The sequence below is a fragment of the Leptinotarsa decemlineata genome, unplaced genomic scaffold (genome assembly GCF_025532065.1).
Source record: "Leptinotarsa decemlineata unplaced genomic scaffold, Ldec_3_MD MMD2_tig00002159_RagTag_RagTag, whole genome shotgun sequence".
In the NCBI taxonomy this organism is placed as follows: Eukaryota; Metazoa; Arthropoda; class Insecta; order Coleoptera; family Chrysomelidae; genus Leptinotarsa; species Leptinotarsa decemlineata.
The window spans coordinates 9,066,129-9,093,180 of NW_027412574.1; the positions used below are offsets into that span (position 1 = coordinate 9,066,129).

Sequence of the window (27,052 nt, forward strand, 5' to 3'; positions counted from 1 at the left end):
CGTTCCGGTCGAAGAAGCACTCCAAATCACACAGAGAAAGCTATCCGAAGATGAGAACCTGAAAGAGAGAACGTATCTACCTATAGAAGTAATTATGGAATTACTAGGATGCTGTGTACGAAACTGTTATTTCCAACTGAAGGACGAATTCTTTACACAAGATGAGGGACTACCAATGGGATCGCCACTTTCACCAGTCATAGCCAACATATATATGGAGTGGTTTGAAACTCTGGCCATTGAAGAAGCCCACAAGAAACCTCGAGTCTGGTTGAGATATGTTGACGACACCTTCGTAATATGGAACCATGGGAATACTGAACTAGACGCCTTTCTGAAACACATCAACAGCGCGAGACCTTCCATCACTTTCACAATGGAGAAGGAAATCCACAATGAATTGTCATTCTTACACGTTTTGGTGAAGAGGACCGACACTAAGTGGGAAACATCTGTATACCGAAAACCCACTCATACGGGACAGTATCTGAACCACGAATCCAACCACCATCAATCGACAAAAAGAGGAATCATCAAGACTCTATTAGACCGTGCTTTTGGGCTCTGTAATACAAAGGAAGGTCTCGAGAAGGAACTAGACATCATCAAAAATGATCTTCAGCGGAATGGATACTCCAAAGTGATGGTAGAAAAGACTTTGGCTAAAAGACAGCAGGAGCCTCGCAAGGAAGAGAAGCCGTCACAACCAGTGCTTGCACTTCCCTACATCAGAGGATTATCGGAGAGGATAAGAAGAATTGGTTCCAAGTACAACATTAGAACCTGTTTCAGATCCGGTAACACTATCCGTAGCAGCCTCACGAAAACCAGGCCCCCAAACGCGGTCTGCGATTCCAAGAATTGCATTTACCGGATACCCTGTGAGTGCGAAAAATCCTATATTGGTGAAACTAAGAGGCCATTGAATGTTCGCATTGCCGAGCACAAGAAGCACACACACAGCGAGGAGAAACCAGCAAATCAGGAATAGCAGACCATGTTTGGACCCATCAACACAACATCGAGTGGTCCCAAGCTGAGATCTTGCACAGAGAGGAACATTGGTTCAGGAGAAAATTTAAGGAAGCCGCATACATGTTGTCCAACAACGTATTCAGCCAGGCCAGCGTAGATATACGAAACATATGGAAACCCATCATCAAACGAAAAATGACCAACTCCCGCCAAAACGGTCATCTCTCACGGAAACAGTGAAGCGGAAAATGGAAAGTAGAGAAAGTGAAAGTATTTCAACGACCTATAAAATAGTCATCTCTCGGAGGAATCAGTCCAGTCATCACCCGAAGACGATTGTAGATACCAACAATCGAAACGTCGTGAACTAACGTGACTTGGAATCTCTACACTTTTTTTATTTTTTTATTATTTTCTTTTTTCATTCCTTTAATATTTATTTATTCAATTTTTATATTTTTACTTGTAGGTTATTTCACTATCATTTCATTTCAGGTTTATTGTTGCTTAATATAATTGTTATTTTCAACTATTCTTTTTTAATTATTCTTTTTTACTTGTTTCAGGGATTTCAAATCATTTTATATAGTAGACAATGGAAGTCCGAACTAGTGAAATTCATCATTTTGAAGAGTAGTAAATTTTCTGTACAGCCATATCTTCATTTTTCAATTTCGTGCATGCGTCATAATGAAACAAAAAATTGAAACTGTTGAAAGGTATCACGTAGGTATTCCATTGAATCCGTCCGCTGTACAATATGCCATGCACCTTCAATTTTTTTTTATTTTTAACAACTGTTGTGTGTCAGCCGTGATAGTATTAGTGTGTCAGTATTACTTTCAGACAATATAGGCTACATGTTCTAGACATGTCTCATTTGACTGAACGTCAAAGAGTAGAAGTGTTAATACTACTAGAATGTGGGAACAAAACTAGAACCCTGAAGAATGTAATTGAAATGTTCAGTAATAAATATTCTGATCATCACATTTCTCAATCTACCGTTAGTAGAATAGAAACAAAATTTCGTGAATTTGGGACTATCAAAAGTAGTTGTTTACAGCTGATTTTTGGCCTCCCCCCACCACTATGACGTATTAATTGCTTTTTTTATTGGTTGTTGTTTGGTGAAGTTTTTTTGTTGTGCAGTGAAGTCAAGGCGTTGTGACCTTGAAGTGTCTGGTGCATGGATCGTTCAGATTTTTTTTTCATATGAGATGTTGTGTGTTTATGTGTGTGTGTGTGTGTGTGTGTGTGTAGGAGAATGCACGGTACAGGGTTTCATCATGTGCTTGTTTGTCTATGTACAAACATACGTCTGCATACTTCGAAGATCCTCCAAGTAATAAATGCTCCATCGGTGTTAGGGCACCAAGTTAGTAGTGGAGTGACGTCACAGCAATAACCGTTCAACGGCTAGAGAGCGACATGTTCACTCCACGACGTGTGGCAGAGTAATGCATATTCATCGGTCTGCCCTCACCTCTCCCGAAGCGATGAAGGTTCGCTCTAGCCCCGCTATCGATGGTGACACAACGGCAGCCGAGGACCGTTTGCCTAGCGTCTACCCTCTCCGAGACCGCAACGACCACTGCTTGCTCGTACCGGCAACTGTTATCGCATCAAGTTGGGAGATGGGCTTGGCTGTGACGTCAGGCATCTCTAGTGGATAGCAACTAGCAATGTGAATCTTTCACGGTTTCATGGTGGGGGTGACTCACACTGTTTAATATAAAAGAAATGCCTGGCACACTATGAAATCAGTAGACGAATATATCTGCAGCAGTTAGCAATTGGTAGAGTGTTATTCAGTTCGTAATAGAAGGAAGACGGTGAGTGTATTTGTCTGTTGGAAATTGTTTATATTTTCATATATATTTTCATCATGTCCGTTTCAAAAGTAGACTTGAATAAAATTAATAATTTGATTGTACAGGAGGTTGAAATACTAGAGCAAAAGGCCTTATCATCATTGCCAATTGATGAAGTGTACATAATTAAAAATATGTCAACTTATTCTACACGATTTGGTAAATCAATTTTATTAACTTTGCAAGATGTGAGCAATGATAAATTATTTAAAACATGGCTACCAAAACGTATTTCGTTGCAATTCAGTGATGACGATATATCTTGTATCAACTCATCAGGTGGTAAATATACGATGATGTATTTAGGACAGAGCCAACAAAGTTTTGCTGGCATGAAAACGCGATCTCTAGTCAAATTCAATATGATTGAATAATAGTAATAATTTATAGTGAATTTCTTTAGGTCATAGCTTACAAAGTTTTTTTGGTGTGAAAACGATAACTCTAGTCAAATTCAATATGATTGAATAATAATAGTAATTATAATGAATTTCTTATTGTTTTATTAATATTCATATATTAGATGATAATTATATGGAAATATAAACATTACTAACTTAGTTGAATACACTCACTTTGTAACTACAAGTAAAATGGGAATGTGAGTATTATAACACTGAAAAATTGGAGGTTGCTTATTGTTTTTTTTATTCGATTTCAGTTCCACCATTTAAAGATGTGGATGCAGTACGCAAGTCAAGATTGGGTCGATATTGTAGATCTCAAATCATCGGTTCAACATTTGTCGTCTAAATTGAAGGTGTTGGGTGATGGAGCCGAACATGCAAGCGTTTATGATATGAGTGTATGCTATGATGAAAAACAAATCGAATTATGCCTTCGTGATGCTGAGAACTATTGGAGTGGTGCAGAAGTTTGCAACAAATTTTTGGATAATGAATTGGAATTGTGGCAACTTTGTGAGGTTATGATTGAACTGAACCTAAGAAGATTCCTGTATAGCCTCCAACCATACTTGCCAGAATGGATTATTCATCACTTTGAATTGAATGATGAAAATCGAGAGGAAATTGAAGATGGTCGCGAAAATGATGATTATGAGGAAGAAGTTATTTTAGATAGTCTGTATGTTCCTGTAAATCATAAATAATGTCAAATAAAAAACTTTGTATTATTTTCATGTTTTATTTATTTAAATCTGATGAAATACAATAGAAAATGATTACAAAACAATAAATATGATATAAAATACAATACATGATATAAGTCAGTTACAAATAAAAAAAAAAGATCATAAAACAGTACATGATAGAGTGAAAAAAAAAGTGTCAATATCTGCTATGAACTGAACCATCCAATGCATTGTATGTTAAAACTGTATCATGCAAAATTAATGCATATACTTTAGTGTTGTCTGGAAACTTGGTCTTCCTCGTCTCAAACTCAATCTTTATATCAATAGTTGATGATTTTGTTGCATTCGGTTGATGGGAACAATCGATGACGAATAGTGGATTCTCTCTAAATTGTCCAATGTCCATCAGAGGTTCACTCATATCTTTATCATAATAACTTCGCTGGAAACTCTCAAAAGCATAATAAGCAGGAGCATCAAGTTTTTTATCGAAATTCAAATTCCAACGCTCATATGGATAAACTTCAGAATTCAAGTATACTCGAATACTATTGATATCAGCAGTTGTGAATTTTGTAATATCTTGTGTTCTATCTTCAGATGTGGTAGTACTTTGGAATGCGATGATGACAAAACGAGGAGTTTCCAATGCGTTAGTTGTTTTGATGGCCCATATGTCTGAAGAAGTCCCACGTAATGATGGTAGTTCATAGAGGTCCCACATACGATACGCCAACTTGATTTTGGCATTCAGACCGCTTTTGTTTATTCTACTCAAAAGTTTGAGCTTGTGTTTATCATCTGGTACAATATGCCTTATTTTCCATTCGATTTCATTTATTTCCAAATCAGCATCAACCTCACCTATATATGAGTTTTTGAATGATCGAGCGATAATCAAAATCAATTCCTGTTTGGCATTCAAGATACTTTTGTTGTAATCTTCAGCAAAACCCATCAAATATTTCAGTGGTAGTTTTCCACTAAAAACATGACTGTTTGTATCCAAGATATCTTGCTTCAATTGTGAAAGTCCCCAACCAGATGTCAATAATGTGTTAGCATGAGATTGTCCAAATGATATCATGGTTTTCATTGTAGATGTTATCCCAGGTTTTCTAACAACAGCCACTTGTTCACCACCCATTTCATAACGAATTTCGTCAAAGAGAAATGCAATTGCATTATTCGAGAGATAGCATGTTTTCGCTACATCTTTGGGGGTGAATTTACCTTCTATGTAAATGAAGCTCTCGGCAATATCTAGTATAACATCTTGATTATTGATTGCAATTCTGATTTCATCCGAATTCCTGAATAGCGGTGATCCATAGGGCTTATATGTGTGCTCATGTAAACTTATGAGAGAATGATCGAGCACTGGTTCATTGAATATATTCAACTTTTCATTGTTTGTTTCGAGCACCATTGTTATTTTCTCACTTTCAATCCAATCGATTTCAAAAATTTAGGATCACTCACAGACAGAGCGTTATGTGCTAACTGTTTAGCATACACTTGTGGAATGAGCTTCTTTTTATGCACACCTTTCTTTTTGATAGTGCAACTCGTTTGGGATTGTTCAATGCGGTTTTGTCTATTATAAATGAAACCCATAACAACAGTTATTCGATTTTCTTCAATTCCAAAATAATGAAAATCTCTTCTTCACTTCCAAAATCGATAAGGTTATTTTTTTCATCCAAAATACGCACTGTAATGTTGTGAATCAATTGACGACCTTCTGGACTGACAGGCATATATATAATACTGTGTGGTTCTTTAGTGAGATTGTAGCCAGGTTCAACATCAATATCGAATGAGAAAAGAATGTGGGATTCTTCACCATTTATATATGAACCAGATATTATATTGCAATCTAAGCGGATAAGTCTCACAGTTGTAATGTTTATTGGTAATGATGATTCATGTATCTGATTTGGTGGAAATATTTCATGAGCGAACCCCATCATTTCTGCTATTGAATTTGGATGTGTCAGATCAATTTCATATTTGGATCGCATTTCACATTTGAATGTATTATTATTGGCGTGTAGATAGAAAATATCATCTGCAACGACATCATTTGGTTTTTTATCATGAAACAATCTGAACATGATATGTTTCTGTATGACGGCATTGATCTCTTCTATTTCATAAGCACCACATGGAATTTCAATTGTCAACTTTTGGGGTATCGATGAGTTGTCATTACTGATTCTAAAACTAACTAAGTTATTAGCTTCAGTTATATTATTGATTGTATTGCACCCATAGAATCCCAAAAGTACTAATCCATAACGACTGTTCCTATCCAATTCAATTGGTGGAAAAAAATCCGCACTCAAGACACTTGTCCCGACAGCTTGTAGCTCGAACTTTCGTGACATGACTGATGAATATTTTGAAACACATTTCAATTTATTATTGTACACAGCAACAGCACATTTGAGACAAATTACACTTTTTGGAAGGTGTTGTATTGTAATAAGTATCATTTTTATTGATACCAATATTCACATCCTCTATATTACAAATACAACACATAGATTTCCGAGGTATAGGACCGTCATTAACATCCGATTCTGAATTTTGATCGTGGTGGTGGTGCTCATAACAATATCTATGTTTCATTATATCGATGTCATCTTGCAGATGCTTAGGCAACTTTTCCCAAACATATGCAATCTCATGTGCAACACATGCAAGTATCACTTCCTTAGGCATATTTACAAGCATCACTTTATCCATTTTTTTCAAGGTACCATATTTTGAAAACATTCTAAGTGAAAACCCCATTCCCTTGATAGCCTCCCGATCCAGTTTTGGTGTTGAATCCATTTTTATTTGGAAAATTATTTAGAGAGAAACTGCAAGCACAAGTGACCACAGAGAACTGTATTAAATTTCTGTTGTCGATCATAGTTATATTTGATTTTTACATTCGAACATTTTCGAAAGAATCGAGTCAATTCCAATGGTGGGGGTAGATCTCCAAAACTATCGAAATATGTGACTTCTTTCCCACATTTTTTATTTGCCACCCAATGTGTTCCTGGTCCACTTATTCCATCTAAATTAACAATAGCTGTCTCGTTTTGTTTTGGACCTGAAGATGGTAATCTATCACGCATAAAAACACCACGAAAATGTGGAATTTTCATTTTTTGTGCATAATAGCTGAGATCGAGATCAGTAAGAGGCCTCTGAGGTAGGGTTTCAATTAGTTTTTTGTTTTGTTTGTGGCTTTGTATGGTTTTAAATATAGTCCTAAACCTTTACGGTATGGTTTGAGATATATTGCACTTCCGCGTTTGCCTAATGCTACAGCCTCCATGGTTTTATTGTGACGATTGGCTTCCATTAAAGCCGCTCTGCTGGCTTTTGCCGAATTCACGGCCTTGGTAATACCAGCAGCGGCTCCCGCCAAACTTCCTAGTGCGGATAGTCCAGCAAAAATTGGTATCAATGGTAAAAGTCCAGCGATCTTGGGAACAGGAATTATGCGTGGTGTGCGGATTTTCTTCTTTCCACCGGCAGCTTTAAGGTATTTACGTGCCGCCTGCAATGCCACAGTGATAGCTTTTTTGCTATTATTCGTCACAAATTGATTCCCACCAGCTTTCTTCAATACATTTCGCACTTTATGGACTATCCCAGCACCAAATGCAACTTTTTTAATTTTATTTTTCTTCGTTTGTTTCCTCTTACATTTTTTCTTATTGGTACTACAACCCATGCCCATATGTCTTTTCGCTTTCATAATGTTGGTGACAAGTAATGCAGCTGCTCTTTCCCCAATACTCGCGTCCTTCGATTTAACCCTATCCCAAGCGCTGTATTCAAGTTCTTTGTCGGCTAAATGTCTTGCTGCAAGATCGGATGGATGCTTAGAATATTGAATATCGTGTTTTTTGCATTCAATATCTAATTTATTGATTCCAGGGTCGTTACGAGCTAAACGTTGTTTCAATTTTGTACCCGGTCCACAGTATTGATAACCTCCGGGTAGATGTAATTCGAAAGGAAGTTTGTTTATTAAATCATTAACAAAACCACAACCTCTTTTAATTTTACGATCACTTTCAATACGTCCGTATCGTTTGATGGTACACATTGAAATGAATAAGCTAATAACATTTATATAGTCTCCAACCACGGCACGATGCGCATTGTAAAACAGAAAGAAAAGTTTGCTGTAGATAATCTAGATGAGAAATTTGGTTGTGGATTGAATGGACAAAGGGTATTCAGACATGGTCCACTACTTCCATCATCAGTTCGAGGACTCATTATAGGACCTTCAAATTGTGGAAAGACGAATGCAATGATATCACTATTAACACATCCATAAGGACTGAGATTTAGAAATGTGTATCTCTATTCGAAATCACTCAATCAACCTAAATATCAGTACTTGCGAAGTGTTTTGGAACCTATAAAAGGATTAGGTTTTTATACATTCAGCAATAATGCAGAAATAGTGGAACCCTCCGACGCTAAGCCTAATTCTGTTTTCATTTTCGATGATGTGATATGTGAAAAGCAAGATATTATTAGATCATATTTCTGTATGGGACGTCATAAGGATGTTGATTGTTTTTATCTAGCACAGACATATTCACGGGTACCCAAACAGTTAGTGCGTGACAATACCAATTTCGTTATAATGTTCAAACAAGATGAGACGAATTTACATCACATTTATTCAGATCATGTTTCACCCGATGTAACATTCAAACAATTCCAATTGATGTGTGTTAAATGCTGGGAGGACCAATATGGATTTCTAGTCATTGATAAGGATAGAAAAATAGATGAAGGTAGATATCGCAAAGGATTCGATAGTTTTATATACCCATGATCTTGTTTTTGGAACTTATTCGATCACTGAATATTGTAGTGATCACTTCACCAACGAATTAAGCTTTAATCCAAAAAAGGGCATTATGAATACAAAAAAAGATCCTGAAAATAAAAACAATGAAATAAATTTGAAACGTCAACTAGTAGAGACAACAGAAGCTGTCAGGCAGAAATTCAACTCTATCAAGAATGATAATATTGAAAATCGTACGACACTTGAAAGATTGTATGAGCCCATAATGAAACCATTGAATGTTTTATCATCAAACGCTACTTCTAAATCACCAGTGTTATCACCAAATCATGGAACTGTTCAATCTACTTCAAATTATCCCATGAGTACTCCAATAGGAAGAAAACAATCTTTTGGTAGTGTATCATCTGTGAATAGTGACACGAGCACACTTCAAGACGATATGAGAACAACTCTATTCGAAACACCATCATCGTCCCACATCGATTCCTCGGATCCTGACATCTCACCTGTTATGAATGAAAGTGGTGAAGATGTTTTGATGAAACATTTGAATAATATAAAATCTAGAAATCCAGCATATGATGGAACATTTGGCGTACGTATGGATCCAATTACACAAAAGCTGAAAATGGGAAGTCTAGTGGTAAATTTCAAAGATGGAAACATTTCATTTTGGGATGCTAATAAAGTGAAAAAATATGAATGCGCAGGTAGTCCAGAATTGTATGATATGATTTTTTTGAAGAATCCACAAGATGTTGATAATGAAGAAACTCGTCAAGTATATTCCAAAATATTGAAAATAACGAATGCTCCATATAAACAATATCATCTGAAGAATGGTTTTAAAAATACAAATTCTAAAAAATTTCGTGAAGTTATCAAACCTCTATTAGACTCACGACAATATCCAATAAGAAGTAGAAGTAAAATTGGTGGAGCACTCAAACGAGTGAAAATGGAGAAAATATATAATTCTAAACCTGTGAATTATGTGTACTGGAATTCACCGAAAGAGTTAGTTGCTCGCCTACGACTATTGGTAGCTTCAAAGTCAGCCGGACATACCGGACATGATAATGAAATAATTTCAATAATTGAAGAATTACGTGAAGAAGGTATAATATATTAACATATTCACATGTAATGATCACTGTCACATCATCATTCAATGCAGTAACATTATCACCTTTTCTCTTTAATCATATTGAAATAGAATGACTAATGAAATAAGTGATGTCAAACGACAAGTTGTTAATGAATTACATAAACCTGCAAGACGTAATTTTCGTAGAAGAATAACCACCATCAAAGGTTTTGCAGATCTATGGCAAATAGATTTAGCTGAACTGCAACCTTATGCAAAAAGTAATGAAGGATACCGATATATACTTGTAGTGATAGATTGTTACTCCAAATATCTGTGGACTGTAGCAGTTAAAGATAAAACAGGTAGTACAGTAACTAATGCAATGAAACATGTACTGAAAGAAGCCAAATACTCCCCCAAACACATACAAAGCGATCAAGGGAAAGAATTTTTCAATAAAAGCTTCTCATCTCTCATGCGAGAATATAATATCAATCATTATTCAACATTGAGCACAAAGAAGGCAGCTATAGCAGAAAGAGTGATTCGTACAATAAAGGCATGGCTCTACAAGGAATTTTCGATGAGAGGTCACCACAAATGGCTTGATATTCTTCCAATTATAACTAGTAGATATAATAATAAAGTTCATCGTACAATAGGTATGGCACCCATCAATGTTGATTCAACAACAAAATTAAAATTCAAGGGTATCAATGGAATTGGAGGAAGACAAAGTAAACCCAAATTCCAATTAAATGATATTGTACGTATAAGTAAATACAAACATATTTTTGAAAAGTCTTACACTGCGAATTTTACCACGGAGCTATTCAAGATTGTTAAAATTAATAAAACCATCCCAACGACTTATAATCTTGAAGATATGAATGAACAGCCGATTAGAGGATGTTTTTACGAAGAAGAGTTATTACGAACCGAGAATCCTGACGTATATCTGATTGAGAAGGTGTTGAAGAGAAGAAAAAATAAAGTATATGTAAAGTGGTTAGGCCTTCCTAGCGAACAAAATTCTTGGATTGATGAATCAAATATGGTTTAAATGTATATAATAGTGACTTTTATGAATAAAGTAATATTAAAGTTCATTATTGTTTTCATTTCAATTATAAGTATGTGAACTGAAAAATATTGCAGCGGTAAACATTGCCCCAGCCATTCGCAATGTTCTGTGTATACCAAACCAAATTAATTGTATACTCCATTCCCGCTTATATTTTTCAACTCACGATATTGAAAACACATTATCATTCCCAAAACTAATCGCCGTCACTTTGAAATGCAGTATCCAACTCTTTTTGCCAATTATCTCTCACTGATAATGCTGTCTCATAAAGCTTAGTCGACTCCTCAAGCTCAGCCTGAGCTTGCATTCTCGAACGTTGATGGAATTGCTTATCTTTACCAATTTTTGAACGGAGTTCATCAGCATCTTTAGACATTCTAGCCAATTCAACCTTCGCTAATGCAATCTTGGCATCTAATGCTTCAAGAGTTTCATTATTAGCATTAATAGCTCGCTCACTCTTTTCAAGTTCAGCAATAGTCATCTGTGCCTTTACAAGACGGCATTTTGCTTTCCTTTTCATTTCCCCAAACCGATGGAGGGGACTGAAAGAAGATAGCGGTTCAGCTTTCAAATCACTCTTCATTTCTTTAGGAGTACCTTTTGGCTTCCTCTTCGATCTGTCACTTTTCGTTGCGGGTTTTTTCTGTCGCACAACACTTTTGGATTCTTTCTTTTCTTTAAAGTCAGTGACAATCGATGAAGATGCCTTAGTAACCTTCCTCTTGATTGTTCTAGATTTCTTATCAACACCAAGAGGAAGGGTAGATGAAGAGTGTTTGAGTGATGATAATTGCGAAACGATCGGATTTTCAATAATAATTTGCTCATTTGGTTCTGGCACATCTGCAAAGTTAACGAAGTCGTTAATATCAAAATCATTTATCGAATCTTGACTCGATAAATGTAATACTGGAATGTTTTCAAAATCAGTCTGATCGATATCAACAAGTGGTGAACCATCTTCAGCAATCAATAGCGGCATAGAGCTCATGATTATTAAGGTCTGAGGAATGATATGTGATAGCAATAGAATGTGGATAGGAAAGGTGATGATGTTACTGAGACCTCACCATTTATAGAAGAAAATAAACTAGCGCATGCGCTCTTTCATCAACTGGCACATGCGCTCTCTCACTAAACTATTCACGCATGTAACAATCTTTGTCATTTAAGAGGAAAACTTTGTGTTGCATGCATGTATTTTTAAATGTTAGAAAATAATACAAATAAATTCAAAATATATATATATATATTTATTAATAATAGAGGACAATAACGATAATAAAAAATGAAAAATGTTAATATGTCTCTGTGGATGTGGAACGTTCTTTGACTCTATTCCTCAATAGTTGTTGCTCGTGCGTCAAACACCAACATTGAAAAAAATGGATTCTCCTATTGGGGTAGAGTTGACCAACCTTCTCACACAGATCCCAAGTACTTCTACATGCATTGCATACATGATTCCAACAATTCATGGAATATGTATCACAACGCAAACAACGTTGCAGTGGAGTTGGAACGGCAGCACAGGTACCACAAATATTTCTACAGATACCTATATTGTTAAATATTATAGGTTCGGAACACTTCAGACACTGTAACTGTTGTTGACGATAATCCGATTTTGTTCGCTTCGGTGGATGAGAAGGAGGCGATAGTTGAATCCGCAACACGCAATCACTACACATACCAGTACATGGATTGATTGAATCCTTAGGTCTACTTATTTGACAAAAGTAGCACACAATAGCCCCTGCAATCATCATTGGGTAGACACACACTTTTGGTTTTTCATTCCACTCTTTTGGAAACGGCATTTTACTAATTCGATTAGAAATATTAAGAGATGACTTACAGAAACTCTGAATGCTCTCTCTTATACCTACGATCTCTATTTATACAAATCAACATCATGTGGAAGTATAGTGGGATAACTTCTCCTACTATTCCACTCTAAACGAGTCAAGTGGGAGTTGCATCACCTCCTATATAAGTTGACTTGCAAACCTAGAGTTCATTCATTCACTCTCTACAACTGTGAGCAAACAACAACAAGATGAATTCTGCAAAAATAAATGCTGCATTAAATAGAATAGCTGCTGTTGATGAAAACAATTGGATAGACGAATCAGATGATGAGGATGTCAATGTTCCGCTAGAGGAAGTAATAGTTGAAGCAGAAGATGTTGGAGTCGATGAAGATGAGATAGACGAAGTTGAAAACGAGGCCAACCAAAGCGACGAAGATGATGACGTGATGGAGTTTGAGAGGGTCATGGATGAAGAAGGAGATGATGAAGGGATAGAAGCTGACACAACTGAAGGTGATGGTGCTATGAGGATCGGTATGCGAACACTCAATGTCAGTGAGACACTGGAAGATCCCTTGGATTTGTATTGTGCATTGGATGCATACGTATTGATCAGCACAATAGATGGAGAGAACAAAAAACTATGTTGGTGCTGCTTTCGGTTTTATTCGCATAGAAACAATAATGGAGGGTGGTATGCCCATGTCAACACCCACAACACTGTCTCAATTATGGAAATGGGACAGAATTGGTGTGAAGCTTGCGAGAGGCCACTAACAAACTTCACCCGAGTATCTACATGTATTATATGTAATAATGTCCAACCTGTGGCACAATAACCGTGGACCTACTGGTCAAAAAAAAACAACAGCCCTTTTCAGGGCTACATTATTCACACAAACAGTAGTTAGTTGTATTAGTATTCATAGATTATGTGACAAATGAATACTTTGACTAATAAAAGTCTAAGTTGGAAATTTGTTAGTCTTTGAATATCTATACATTATATGACAAATAAATTACTATTTGTTAGTCTTTGAATATCTATACATTATATGACAAATAAATTACTACTTTGACTGAAAAGTCGAAATTTGGAATTTGATAGTCATTGAATATCTATGCATATGATGAGTACTACTTTAAATGAAAGTTGAAGTTGGCATTTGTCAATCATTCATATGCATATAATGATGAATACTTTCACATACATATATTTCGTTTGAGATTATAATGTTAACATAATGTTAACAATGGTATGAATCTGTTTCTGTTTGAAAGTATAATGGTAGCTCTGAAAAGAGCTATTTTTTTTATTGTTTCAGTCTTTAATTGTAGCCCTGAAAAGGGCTGTTATTTTTTTATTAATCCATGCAATGATATGGACTAACGCTCCTCATCATCAGAAACAATAATTATGGTATCGTCATCTGAATCAGATGATATACTAATGATATCATCCTCATAGTAGTCATCTGAATCAGATGATATACTCATGATGTCGTCGTCGTCATAATCAGCTGAATCAGATGATATACTAATCACATCATCCGCATTATTATCGTCAACAGCATCTATGTCGTCCTGAATACCTTGTTCCACTCGTTCTGCGAAATCATCAGGAAGTTCATAGATTCGCTGCAGAAATTGAGCGAAGGTTGTACTCAAATGATCAGACGTTGAATCTATTTCATGTACTTGGATGGGTCCTGTACTCGACATTGTGGAAGAATGATATAGAACTGGGATTGTTGCTATATTTATATTGGAAGAAATGAAATGGAGGGGGTGAAATGTAGAACAGTGTTTGAGATTCGAAAACATCAAGAATGAAACTCTGAGCGATTATTAGGAGAAATTCTAGTGATTATTATGGAAAAAAAAACTAATAAGAGGGAGAGGAAGGGAGGAAGACACTGCCCCAGCCTCGCAGTGCCTCGTGTACACCAACCAAAAAGTGTGTACTCCGTGGAAGGAAAGGAAAGGAAATGATGGACGAGTAGATGATTATATGTCATCATCGGAATTGAGGACATCATCATCGATGGCGGAGGACTATCCTCGATGAGGATAGGGGATGGTGGAGGACGTCTAACGTCAAGCTCGTCATCAGCATCATCACCAGAGTCGTCGTCGTCATCATCGTCGTCGTCGCTACTCATTGGGACAATGTCATCATAAGCAGGGTCCCACCATCCGTCAGGATCTGGATATTCCGAGTCATCCAAGTGTCCTTCGTCACTGCCAGTGACATGTTGAACTTGCATCCTGATGTCGTGATCCCGGTATTCGTATGGCGGACTGTGGGGTTCCGTGGTGGAAGAGACTACCTGTACCTGGCTGTTATCCCAGTAATTGAAGTTGTACCCCTGATCCGGGCAGCTATAGGGTTCGGAGGTTGAATCGGGTTCCATCTCGATGCTAGCTGATCAACTGAATGTTTCATCAGATGATTTCTACTTTTATACTTTCGAGAGGGAGTGGGAGAGGAGTGGAACATTGAGTAGGGGTAAATTGTAGTGTGACATAAGACATATTCAATGAGTAGGGGTAAATTGCAAAGTGACATAAGACATATTCAATGAAAGAGATACTTGAATGGATAAAATACAAATGAAATATACTTGTCGATTTCACTATGAAACATGTCACCAACCAAAAAGTGTGTACTCCGTGGAAGGAAAGGAAAGGAAATGATGGACGAGTAGATGATTATATGTCATCATCGGAATTGAGGACATCATCATCGATGGCGGAGGACTATCCTCGATGAGGATAGGGGATGGTGGAGGACGTCTAACGTCAAGCTCGTCATCAGCATCATCACCAGAGTCGTCGTCGTCATCATCGTCGTCGTCGCTACTCATTGGGACAATGTCATCATAAGCAGGGTCCCACCATCCGTCAGGATCTGGATATTCCGAGTCATCCAAGTCTCCTTCGTCACTGCCAGTGACATGTTGAACTTGCATCCTGATGTCGTGATCCCGGTATTCGTATGGCGGACTGTGGGGTTCCGTGGTGGAAGAGACTACCTGTACCTGGCTGTTATCCCAGTAATTGAAGTTGTACCCCTGATCCGGGCAGCTATAGGGTTCGGAGGTTGAATCGGGTTCCATCTCGATGCTAGCTGATCAACTGAATGTTTCATCAGATGATTTCTACTTTTATACTTTCGAGAGGGAGTGGGAGAGGAGTGGAACATTGAGTAGGGGTAAATTGTAGTGTGACATAAGACATATTCAATGAGTAGGGGTAAATTGCAAAGTGACATAAGACATATTCAATGAAAGAGATACTTGAATGGATAAAATACAAATGAAATATACTTGTCGATTTCACTATGAAACATGTCTATTTTTTATTTTTTAAATTTTCTTCACATGAAATTATTTACAAGTGATTAGAGAACACAAAAATTGATGTGAGGTATTTGTCTAGAAGAACTTGGAATTGAAATAAAAAAAAATAATAATAATAATAAGAGGAAGTGAAGAAAAATGCTCCAACCATCGCATTGTTCAATGTGTACCAAACCAAAAAACAGTGTACACCCTTTATTTCACTTCCTTTTCCTTTATTCAATATAAACTTAACAAATATAAACTTAAAACTACCATAATTAAATACTCCTAACTAACCTAAAACTAATCTTATATTTACACTTCATCTACAAAAAGAGTGTCCATAACTGTCACTATTTTTTTGTACAGCTTTATCGAAGAGGTCTCTGCTTTACACCTTTCCTGCAGAGATGCATACTTCCGATCTATTTCGGCCATTTCCTTTTGGAGTTCCCTCCGTCGGTTATCCATTTCAGCCATTTGTCGCTTCATGGTAACCAACGCGGCCTCGCTAGATCGGGCAGCTCGTTCTGCTTTCTTGCATCTCTGCAGAAAAACACTCATCTTTTCACTAACCTCTCCGATAGGCTGTGGCACCAACACCTCAGGATCCGCCGGTGTCGCTGGCAGCGGTGGTAGTCGCGTCACCAACGGCGACAATATCACCAACTCCGGAGAAGGACTCCTCGGAATTTCCACTGCTGCTGGTGCTGCTGCTGGTGTGGAGGCCCTCTTACGAGAGGTCGAAAAACTACCTGCATAAGGATTAGTCCTATTGCAAGTAGCTCGGTACTTTGAAATAGGACCAACCCTTGCTGCAGGTCGTTGGCAAACCTTCTTCACAGCCCTGACTTCCTCCTCCTCCTCGAATAAGTCAGGGCTAGAAGATCTGCACCTAACTCGCGAACGCGAAGTGGTTGGCTGGTCACCCGTCACCGCTCTCGAAGATGCTGCCTCCTCCTGGTCAGCGGACACCGGCAGAATAGACGCCACAGCATTATTCACCTCCTATGTATTGGTTGCCATTCTGAAAAAGAAGAAATAATACAAAGTTAGTTGATATAAAAAATAACATTCCTAATTTACTTACTCAAATATCAAGTTGGTCGTTGGAACGTACTGCCTTGTTGTGGAGTGGACTGCTCTCGATGAGATTACTTCTCGAACTGAATGTTGTGGAGTGCTCTCCGGAGGGTATCGACTTCGATGCGTGAGCGGTGGGAAAATGGTGGGAGCGCACATGCGCGATGAGGGTAGGGGTGTACATGCGCAAATGTTGGGAGTCGGGGGGCGGGGCTTCGGGGAGGGGAGGGGCGGGGCTTCGGAAAGGGGGCGGGGCTTCGGGAAGGGGCGGGGTATCCGAAAAGTTGGTGGCGACGGGGGGGCCTAACGGGCCACGCCCACTGCCTGGGCTCCGCCCAGGTGGGTGGGGCCTCCGGCCCCAGGTAGGCGGGACATCTGGAGAGACATCTACGCCCTCTTCGCGCGCGCGTTCGTAACATAATATGCAACCGAACACCTAACCTAACGTATGTATTAACGTAACCTAACCTAGTACGCTAACCTACCGCTATGCAACCGAACACCTAACCTAACGTATGTATTAACGTAACCTAACCTAGTACGCTAACCTACCGCTATGCAACCGAACACCTAACCTAACCTAACCTAACCTACAGTAACTATTAACCTAACCTAACCTAACGAGGGAATACTAACCTAACACCTAACCTAACGTAAGTATGCAGCTAACCTAACGTAACTATTAACCTAACCTAACGAGGGAATACATTCACCATGTTGGTTCCATTAATACATCATCAGTTGGTTTTGGTTTTGGTTGTATTATTCTATGATTTGGATTAATGTTCAGTCCTGGATATCCCAGTCCACCTGATGATGATGGCCTGACTTTATAGTTTCTCTCCAAAACTTCTTTATGGTTTTTCTCCAATACTTCAACTCTCTGTTCCAGTACATCATACTTTTTCATTGTAGTCCCTGTTATGTTTGACATAGCATCAATTTTTTTATTTGTAGACGCTGTTATGTCAGACATTTTTATGTCTACATCACTTGTAAGTTTGTCAAATTTACGAGTGAAAGTTATCCGAGCCTCTGCAATTTTATCGTCAAATGCTTGCCGGGCGTCCCGAGCAATATTGCCTATTGTGGATTGTATTGCAGCTTGTAGGGCTAGAAGTATAACTTCCTTTGCTCCATTAATTTCCCCCTCAAGATATGATACAGTTACACAATCACTCTTGTCAATTGGTTCACTTGTATTTTTCAATATTTTCCTTTGCATGTCATAATGACCATCTTTTGTTAATTTAAAACCATTCCCAGGAGGACCTCGAATGACATTACCACCCCATTTTCTTTTTCTACCAAACTTATCGATTGTTTTAGACATTGTGCACTCTACGATGATTCTCTTCAAACTGATATTTCTGTCATTTACATTATACTATATATTGCAGTAATTGATTAGGGAAATAGAAATAATACAAATAAAATTTTAATCATTTTATATTCATTACAGTAATACATATACATACATACATAATACATTAATATCACATTACTTCTATCATATATTATTAATTATAAATGGCTACATAAATATCAATATTGAATTTTCCGGTTTTGAAGATATTGAATGATATTTCAATCATTGATCTCGGCAGATAATAAATTAATCAATTGATCCAATGGAGTCTCCTGAGATTGTGATTGTTGAATAATATTACTTATCCAACGAATGTTCTCATTTGGATCGTTTTCATAAAATTCAATATCATTATGACCCCAAGGAAGAGTGTGGGTAGTATTCGGAATGATAAATCGTTTATCGTCGTGATATGATAATGCAACTTTATTTTTTAATTCAGTATACATATCATGTAACACGCTTCTAAATGAATTCATCTTTCTGAATATCATACCACCTTGTTCGACGATTTTTTGATAATCTTCGCATGTCAATTCATTCTTTATTACAGATCGTTTAACCCCTTTGGCTTTCTTAAATTCACCATCAACAGATTTCACATAATATGCTTTAGCACCTGTACCATAAAAACTCATGATTGGATCATTTGGAAATTCATCTTTGAAGTTACCCAAGACTGAACTTGTTACTGGAATATTGAATTGGTTAACTATACTGTAATTGGATGTATCAAATCTACTTATGTTAGTTTTTATGAATTCATAAAAATTTTCTGTGTTTACTTTAAGAATGAGCGAGTCGGTATCTGTGTAAAGTAAAGAGACATTTTCATCAAAGTGTTGTTTGATGCATCCATAGAAAAAGTCATACATGACTGTTTTAGATAATTCTAATATGAAAAATCCCAAATATAATGGTTTATCGTAATGAACCTTCACTCTACCCAATTGAATGGCAACGAAGTTATCAGTGAAAATTGAACAATTTTTGAAATTTGGTTTGGCTATATTTTTCTTTATATTTTCCCAATGTGTAACGAGTCTAACATCAATTCGATTATCTACATTCTCCATTGTCTTTCCATACACCGCATTATTCATTATTTTATAGAAATCTTTAACAGATTTGTTGTTAGACCTATTACGCATTTCAGTATTAAGATCTATATAGGGTTTCATCCAGCATGATTGTTTGAATTTCAATACTCTATGTGTATTCATTACAATCAATCCATTTTTGACAGCTTGCTGTAGATTCCTATAATGAACAATATATTTTCTTTTATCATTCAAATTTGGAATTAATTTGGGAATTTTCGATTGTGTACGAGGTGGTATTATTTTTTCGACTAAAAATGGAAGGTCAGAATGTTTATCATGCAACTCTTGTGGATAATGAATGTCCACTTCAAATACATACCCATACGGACTATCAGTACTCACATCCATCACATCGAGATTAAGAATTTCATTTGGTGTCAACCATGTAAATTCACTTGTTGGTAGAGGTTGTGACATACTGTGACCGTATAGATTTGTTGCATCTAAATATGTAATGAATGTGGAAGGTTCGTTGGGATTATAATTGGGTAAAAATCTATTATTTGCTATATGTTTCCTCTCGCTACATTGACTAATTCCACCTCGTATACCTTTTTGAAAAAAGTGAATCATATCAATGTCAGTTAGTAATTCCAATTCAACATTAGTGAACTTCAACATGGCATCCCATGATAATCCAGGTGCAGTGTAATATTGTGCCGGATCTAAGTTATATATCTCTAAACTTGTGGTGCGGAAGTTTTCAAAAATATCACATAGTAGCAATACATCCGACTTCAAATACAAATCAGAGTATTCCCCCAAATTCTGACACTCGAATAAATTCCAAACATTTCTAGCCCTATCATAATCAGTTTCCGATATATGTTCACAATTGAGTGTGTCATAAAACTGATTTTTTGTCGGAAGTAATGGATAATTCAATTTGTCAATGTCATCAACAAAACTATATGGAAATACACCTTTCTGTCTCATCAAATTGAATTTCTCAATTTGTGGGAAATGTTTGTGCATCTCCAAACATTGATCGGAGGTCAAGTTTGCACCCAACTTCTCCAACGAATTAGTCATAAATTTATAACTATCGATAAATCTCATTTTGAGATAATTCTTCCTAACCACACCATCTTTATCGGTATAGCTGTGTGTAAAGAGATGCTTCGTGAAAGATATATATTTCTCTTTAGTTTGCGGGATAACATCAACTTTCTCTTTATTCCTATACAATTCTTTTATGAATAAATGACAATCATAACCACTTAAATTATGAAAAATGATAGGTATGAAGTTTGGTATTTTGAAATTTAAATTACATTTCGAGTGAGCGGCATGTGATCTTTTCTTTCCTGTGACATGACAATGATCTCTTTTTTGACGTCACCATCAGTAAATGCTTTATTACATATACCACAAGTTCTGGCTGCAACAAACTGTTCTTCTTCTTCGACAGTTTGTGTATCCATTGGTTTAGGGTTTCTGAGATGATTGTCATGTATCTCTTTCAAATCATCTTCAATGCTACTCACAAATTTCTGAGCTGCATCTACACCCCTATATGTAACAAATTTTGTCAAATCATCATTATATGAACACTTTATCAAATAAGCAAATGAATATGGGGCATGTTTGAATGTTTTAATCGTGTATGAACTTCCAGGATTTGGCTCATTCACATGAATCGGTTTAAGCACTGATTCAAAATCAGCATACACTACAAATGGCACTCTCATTTGCCTCTCAAAGTTTTCAAACATTAGTTTATTTTCCGCAACCATTCTACCATATTTATTGATCTTTAAATTAGTAGTTGGTGTTGTGGTACTAATGTGATTACAATCATACATATTATGACGTAAAAGCAATCTCTCATCAGAAAAATATATCAAACATCCGTCACAAAAATATTTTTTCTGTCTATGAGCTGATAGTTGATTAGAAACTAATCTTGAAAGATCTTTGATCCAACAATAGTGACCATTACCGGAGTCATCAGTTATAAACAACAAATTGACATGTCTCCGGAGTCTTCTCTGTGAGTATCGCAATGGACCAATCACTTCATACTTCATTTTACCCTTCTCAAATGTACTCTCTAAACCGTAAACATTAATTGAAATATCATTCCTATCTTCGAATATTTCGATACTCTTATTATTAACTTTAACCGGAAAATCCATACCTGTGACATCTAAAACAGTGGAAAAATGTGGATATGACGTAAGTTCGGACACTCGACACTCTGCAGGATATAATGCTGATGTTATAGCCCAAGCAAAACAATATTGATCTTCATTACGAACATTCACAACAGCTTTCTTCCATTGAATACATTGAGGCAGCTTCACATATGAACGTCCTTCCAGTGGACTGTATTTATTAATGTTGACCTCGAGAAACAATATTTTTTCACAAGTCCAACCTGAATTATAAAAAAAAAAATATTACTATTCAATCTTATTGAAATTTTTAAAAAATAAATACCTGAGTCACGATCCTGGAACTCAGTCGTTTGAGCCACAATTACATCACGGAATCCATCAAAAACAGCATTCAAATCTGAAGATTGGTCCACTATTTTATTTTGGGAATTAAATGACTTCGTGTCCCTCGAATCATCAGTCTGAAGAATATAATTCCCAAAAACTTCCATATTCACCTTGATGCTTTTATGGGTCCTGATGGCTGATTCCAGTAATTCAATGACCTTCTGCCTAATCTTATTGAAAAATGACATGTAGTCACTGGTTACAATCGAACTCTCCATCCTGTATGTAGCAATGCGGCAATTGAATGCATTCGTTATAATTTGAACACCGTCAGACAATTGAACACATGCATTATTTTTATGACTCATGGTTCTTCGGTGAGAATTCACTTGGGTCATAGGAATTGTCACATTACAACAATTGCACGTATACATAGGTGTTGCATTATCCACTCTCACCCGTTTCACTGCAGGCCCTCCTTGGCAACTCTGGAGCTGATGCCGACGAAGATTATCACTACGAGTGAAAGATTTACCACAGTCACAGGAATACATTTTATATAATAGTTCTCACTAACTCACTTGATGTAAACTGACATAGCCAACACTCGTACGCTTCTTAAATACACTCTGATAGGACCCGTCAAGACGTCATAGCCAACCCCACTTCTCAACTACATGCGCCAAGATTACCTCCCAACTGAATGCGATAACAGATGTCGATATACGAGCAAGCAGTGGTCGTTGCGGTCTCGGAGAGGGTAGACGCTAGGCAAACGGTCCTCGGCTGCCGTTGTTGTCACCATCGATAGCGGGGCTAGAGCGAACCTTCATCGCTTCGGGAGAGGTGAGGGCAGACCGATGAATACGCATTACTCTGCCACACGTCGTGGAGTGAACATGTCGCTCTCTAGCCGTTGAACGGTTATTGCTGTGACGTCACTCCACTGCTAACTTGGTGCCCTAACACCGATGGAGCATTTATTACTTGGAGGATCTTCGAAGTATGCAGACGTATGTTTGTACATAGACAAACAAGCACATGATGAAACCCTGTACCGTGCATTCTCCTACACACACACACACACATAAACACACAAAATCTCATATGAAAAAAAAATCTGAACGATCCATGCACCAGACACTTCAAGGTCACAACGCCTTGACTTCACTGCACAACAAAAAAACTTCACCAAACAACAACCAATAAAAAAAGCAATTAATACGTCATAGTGGTGGGGGGAGGCCGAGAATCAGCTGTAAACAACTACTATCAAAGATATTTGAAAACCAGGCAGTAGTGTATTGATTGACGATGGGAAGAAATTTGATATTTTGGTAGACATCGAGGAGAATTCACATAAACCTACCCGACAACTTGCCGCCAATTACGACATAAGTCAAAATTCAATATTACGTGTTTTTTAAAGTGAATAGTATCACCCTTATAAAGTACAATTGGTACATGAACTCAACGAAGACAAACCAGATCGCAGAACTGAGTTTTGCGAAATAATGGAAGATAGGTGTCCGCGGGATCCTTCGTTTAAGAAAATTATATTGTTTTCCGACGAGTCAACTTTTTTTTTTCAAATGGAACCGTCAACAGACAGAACCGTCGATATTGGAGCCGAAAAAATCCCCATTGGATGATGGAGGCCCACACTCAATATCCCAGAAAAGTTAATGTTTGGGCATGAATTATAGATAATCGCATAATTGGAGCATATTTTTTCAACGAAACAATAATCGGAGAACGTTACTTAGAGTTTTTGACTAATTTTTTAGTTCCAACGCTAGAAATACTTTTTCCAGATAATGATAATCCGAATCAAATAGATAGGAGTATCTAGTATCAGCAAGACGGTGCTTCACCACATTTTGCAGCTGACGTTCGTGCATATCTGAATGAAGTTTTTCCCAACAGATGGATTGATGGACGAGGTGTCATAGAGTGGCCAGCCCGTTCTCCCGACATGACACCGCTTGACTACTTTTTGTGAGGTTACCTAAAATCCAAAGAATTCGTCAATAGACCAAACAATATAGAAAGTTTGCAAATCAGAATTAGAGAAGCAATAGAACGTATCACTCCCGAAACCATGTTGTTGATGTTGTTGATAACTTTCAGCAACGTCTTTTTCATTGTCAAGAAACGGTTTGAACTTTTTATCTGAAGATTTCCATTAGTGGCAATTTGATTGCTACCGCTTTAATAAATGATGTAGATAACACAATTTATTCAATTGTTTTTTTTGACGCATGCACGAAATTAAAAAACAATAATAAAACTTTTTCCAAACTAGCGTTTATTCAAGAGCCCTAAAAATATCAAAATTAAATATTAAATCACATTAACTACATTTATTTATGACTTTACTGAATTGAAATTATAATAAAAGCTTGTCGAGGTAATTTAAATTTGTAATTGAAATTTTGTAATTAGGTAGGCACCACTAAACTTGTAAGCAATTCATAATGTTTGTAATTAAATAAAAGTGCTTCAAATGTGGAATTTTAACCTTGAATAACTTTTTTGCACACAAAGGATTTATCGGGTTTAAAATTTATTGCAGTATCTAGTTGATCTGTCAGAATGTTTCTTAATTTGAATTTCATCTGACTGAATATGTAGAGATTTCTTCTAGGCATCGCGACAAGCTTTTGTTATAATTTAAATTCTGTAAAGTCATGAATGAATGTGGTTAATGTGATTTAAAATTTAATTTTGATTTTTTTAGGGCACTTAAATGAAATCTTGTTTTCAAAAGTTTTTAATCATTATTTCATTTTATATTGTTTAGTTTCAATCGATAGGTATCGATCAATACGAAAGTACATCTACAAAACGGAGAGTCCTTCAACAAAAAACTTAAGGAACCAACGCTAATGTCGCCCTTCTCACCAAATTCCACAAGTCATGGTATGGCTCTTGTGCCTGTTGCTCACATTGCGTGATGGAACCTCTTACTCTGGGAACTTAAAGGGTAGTAGATAATAATATTTTTTTACAATGCAAATAAATATAGGTTCTTACAATTACAATTACAACCTTCTACACAATTTATTGTCTTCTTTTTAGGGTCGGAAAGTAGGTATTCAAAGGTAAAAGCTTGATATAATTTTTTTGCTAGAAATATATATTTTTTTATTGAAACCAACCCTGGATGTGGCATCTATTTCATGGTGGACCTACCAACTGCCTATCATGAACAAATGCGTATACAACATTTCGTGTCCCTGCTATTTACCGCTGTGGAGATCTCTCGTACGGAGCCGATCCTGGCAGCAGCATCAGGTCACGTTTATGATCAACATGCATTGTCATCAGTTCTGGACCAACATGCAAAATTTCAGGTCAGTCGGATACCGGGAAGTGGGTCAAATTAAACTTGCAAGATTTGTTAACATACAAACATACAAGTCAAGTTAAATGAAATCTTTTAAAAATGAAGATATAGCTGTACAGAAAATTGAATACCCTTCACGTGGAGGGGGGTGACAGAGGGGGAATTTTTTTAAGTCACAGACTGTCTTTTCGAATATATAATTTGACGTATTTCAGGGTTTTTCTTGAAAATGGGTAATAACGTAGAAAATGAATTATCCGTTACATATGGTGCTCACTGTATATTCTTTGTCATCTCTGTTGAATATTCATCGATGAATTAGATTTCAAATTGGGTATAGTTTTAGGAGAGAATATTTTTTTGGCAAGAAAGGATAACATTGTAAGGATAACATTATAAGGAAAAACACTCAATTCATTCATAAAATTACGACTTTGTGTCACGAATGAATTCAATCTACTCAAGTCATCGATGACAGTATGTTATGACATTCATTTGTTAATTTGATTAAATTAACAATTTTTTTTTTGTATGAAGGTGGAGAAGTGGAAAGCCGAAACCTTTCCCACTGAAATTAAATCATACCTCGTAGTACATAATAACGTGAGACAGAGCACTTCTTAGATTAATTCAAACCCAATGAGACTTTCTGAAAAGGTGAACAGGAATAAAAAAAATTGTTCAGCAATGAAGATAATGCAAGCAAAATGACGAGCTTTGCCGACTGACCATAAACTGATACCATAAAATCCAATTGGTCCACGAATTGATGAACGATAATAAGGATTGCAGAAGTAGATTCTATGCAATATCTCATTCAGAAAAAATCGCATTTTCTGACAAATCCACTTTTTCTTTGAATAGAAATATCAGGAGTTTATCGATATTGGACCTGGAAATGTACTATTGGATTATCGAGGTACATGTTCGAGATTCATAAAAAGTTAATGCTTGAGCAAGAGTTATTGATTGGAATAACAGTGAATTTGATAAAATAATCTGAAATAACCTATTCTTTCTCTCGACTTGGCTCCACTAGATTTTTTTAAATTATTTGAGATGTGCATTTCGTATTTGAATCTTGCACCAAATTTTATACATTAAATAACAAGTTTTATAGGGTCACACCCCTAAATTAATTTTTGATATACCTGTATTTTCTTTCACACTGCTTTGAACCGTCAGTGTCTTGTTCAACTATAACATCAAATAACTGCCAAAATTTTCAGATCTTTCGTTAATATCAAGTCATCAGGAATACGTATTGTATATTCATGAAAAAAAATATTTGCCACAAATGCTGCAATTTTTGAAAATCGTATAATGGTCGCTTAACAAAATTATTATCAAACAAAAAACAGGTACTTTGAATGACCTCTAAATAAACAACAGCCAAGAAGAAGCCTGTTCAGAGTATGTATTAGATGAAGCATTGCGTGAGTATGGCAGTTTCAAAAATTTCTGAAGGACATACTTGAAAAAACTGATAAAGTTTTTAGAAGAATTGAGTGAACATTTTTTCAGTCATGGTGAAATGAACTGAACGCAGTAATTCCATATTATCACAATGGAAAG

General features: G+C 36.5%; 1 protein-coding gene across 1 annotated transcript; it reads left to right on the plus strand.

The window, feature by feature from the left end:
• The first annotated feature begins 365 nt into the window (after nt 1–365).
• Nucleotides 366–24,456, plus strand: LOC141483043 (uncharacterized). The gene is made up of 2 exons (XM_074177217.1): nt 366–2,027; nt 23,407–24,456. Exon 1 carries the CDS (start codon nt 377–379, stop codon nt 989–991), a length of 615 nt encoding a protein of 204 aa, XP_074033318.1. The 5' UTR covers nt 366–376; the 3' UTR covers nt 992–2,027; nt 23,407–24,456.
• The last annotated feature ends 2,596 nt before the right edge of the window (nt 24,457–27,052 follow it).

Bases quoted from the DNA above. Each gene is read 5' to 3' on its own strand.
- LOC141483043 (XM_074177217.1), top strand. From the start codon at position 377: ATGGAGAAGGAAATCCACAATGAATTGTCATTCTTACACGTTTTGGTG.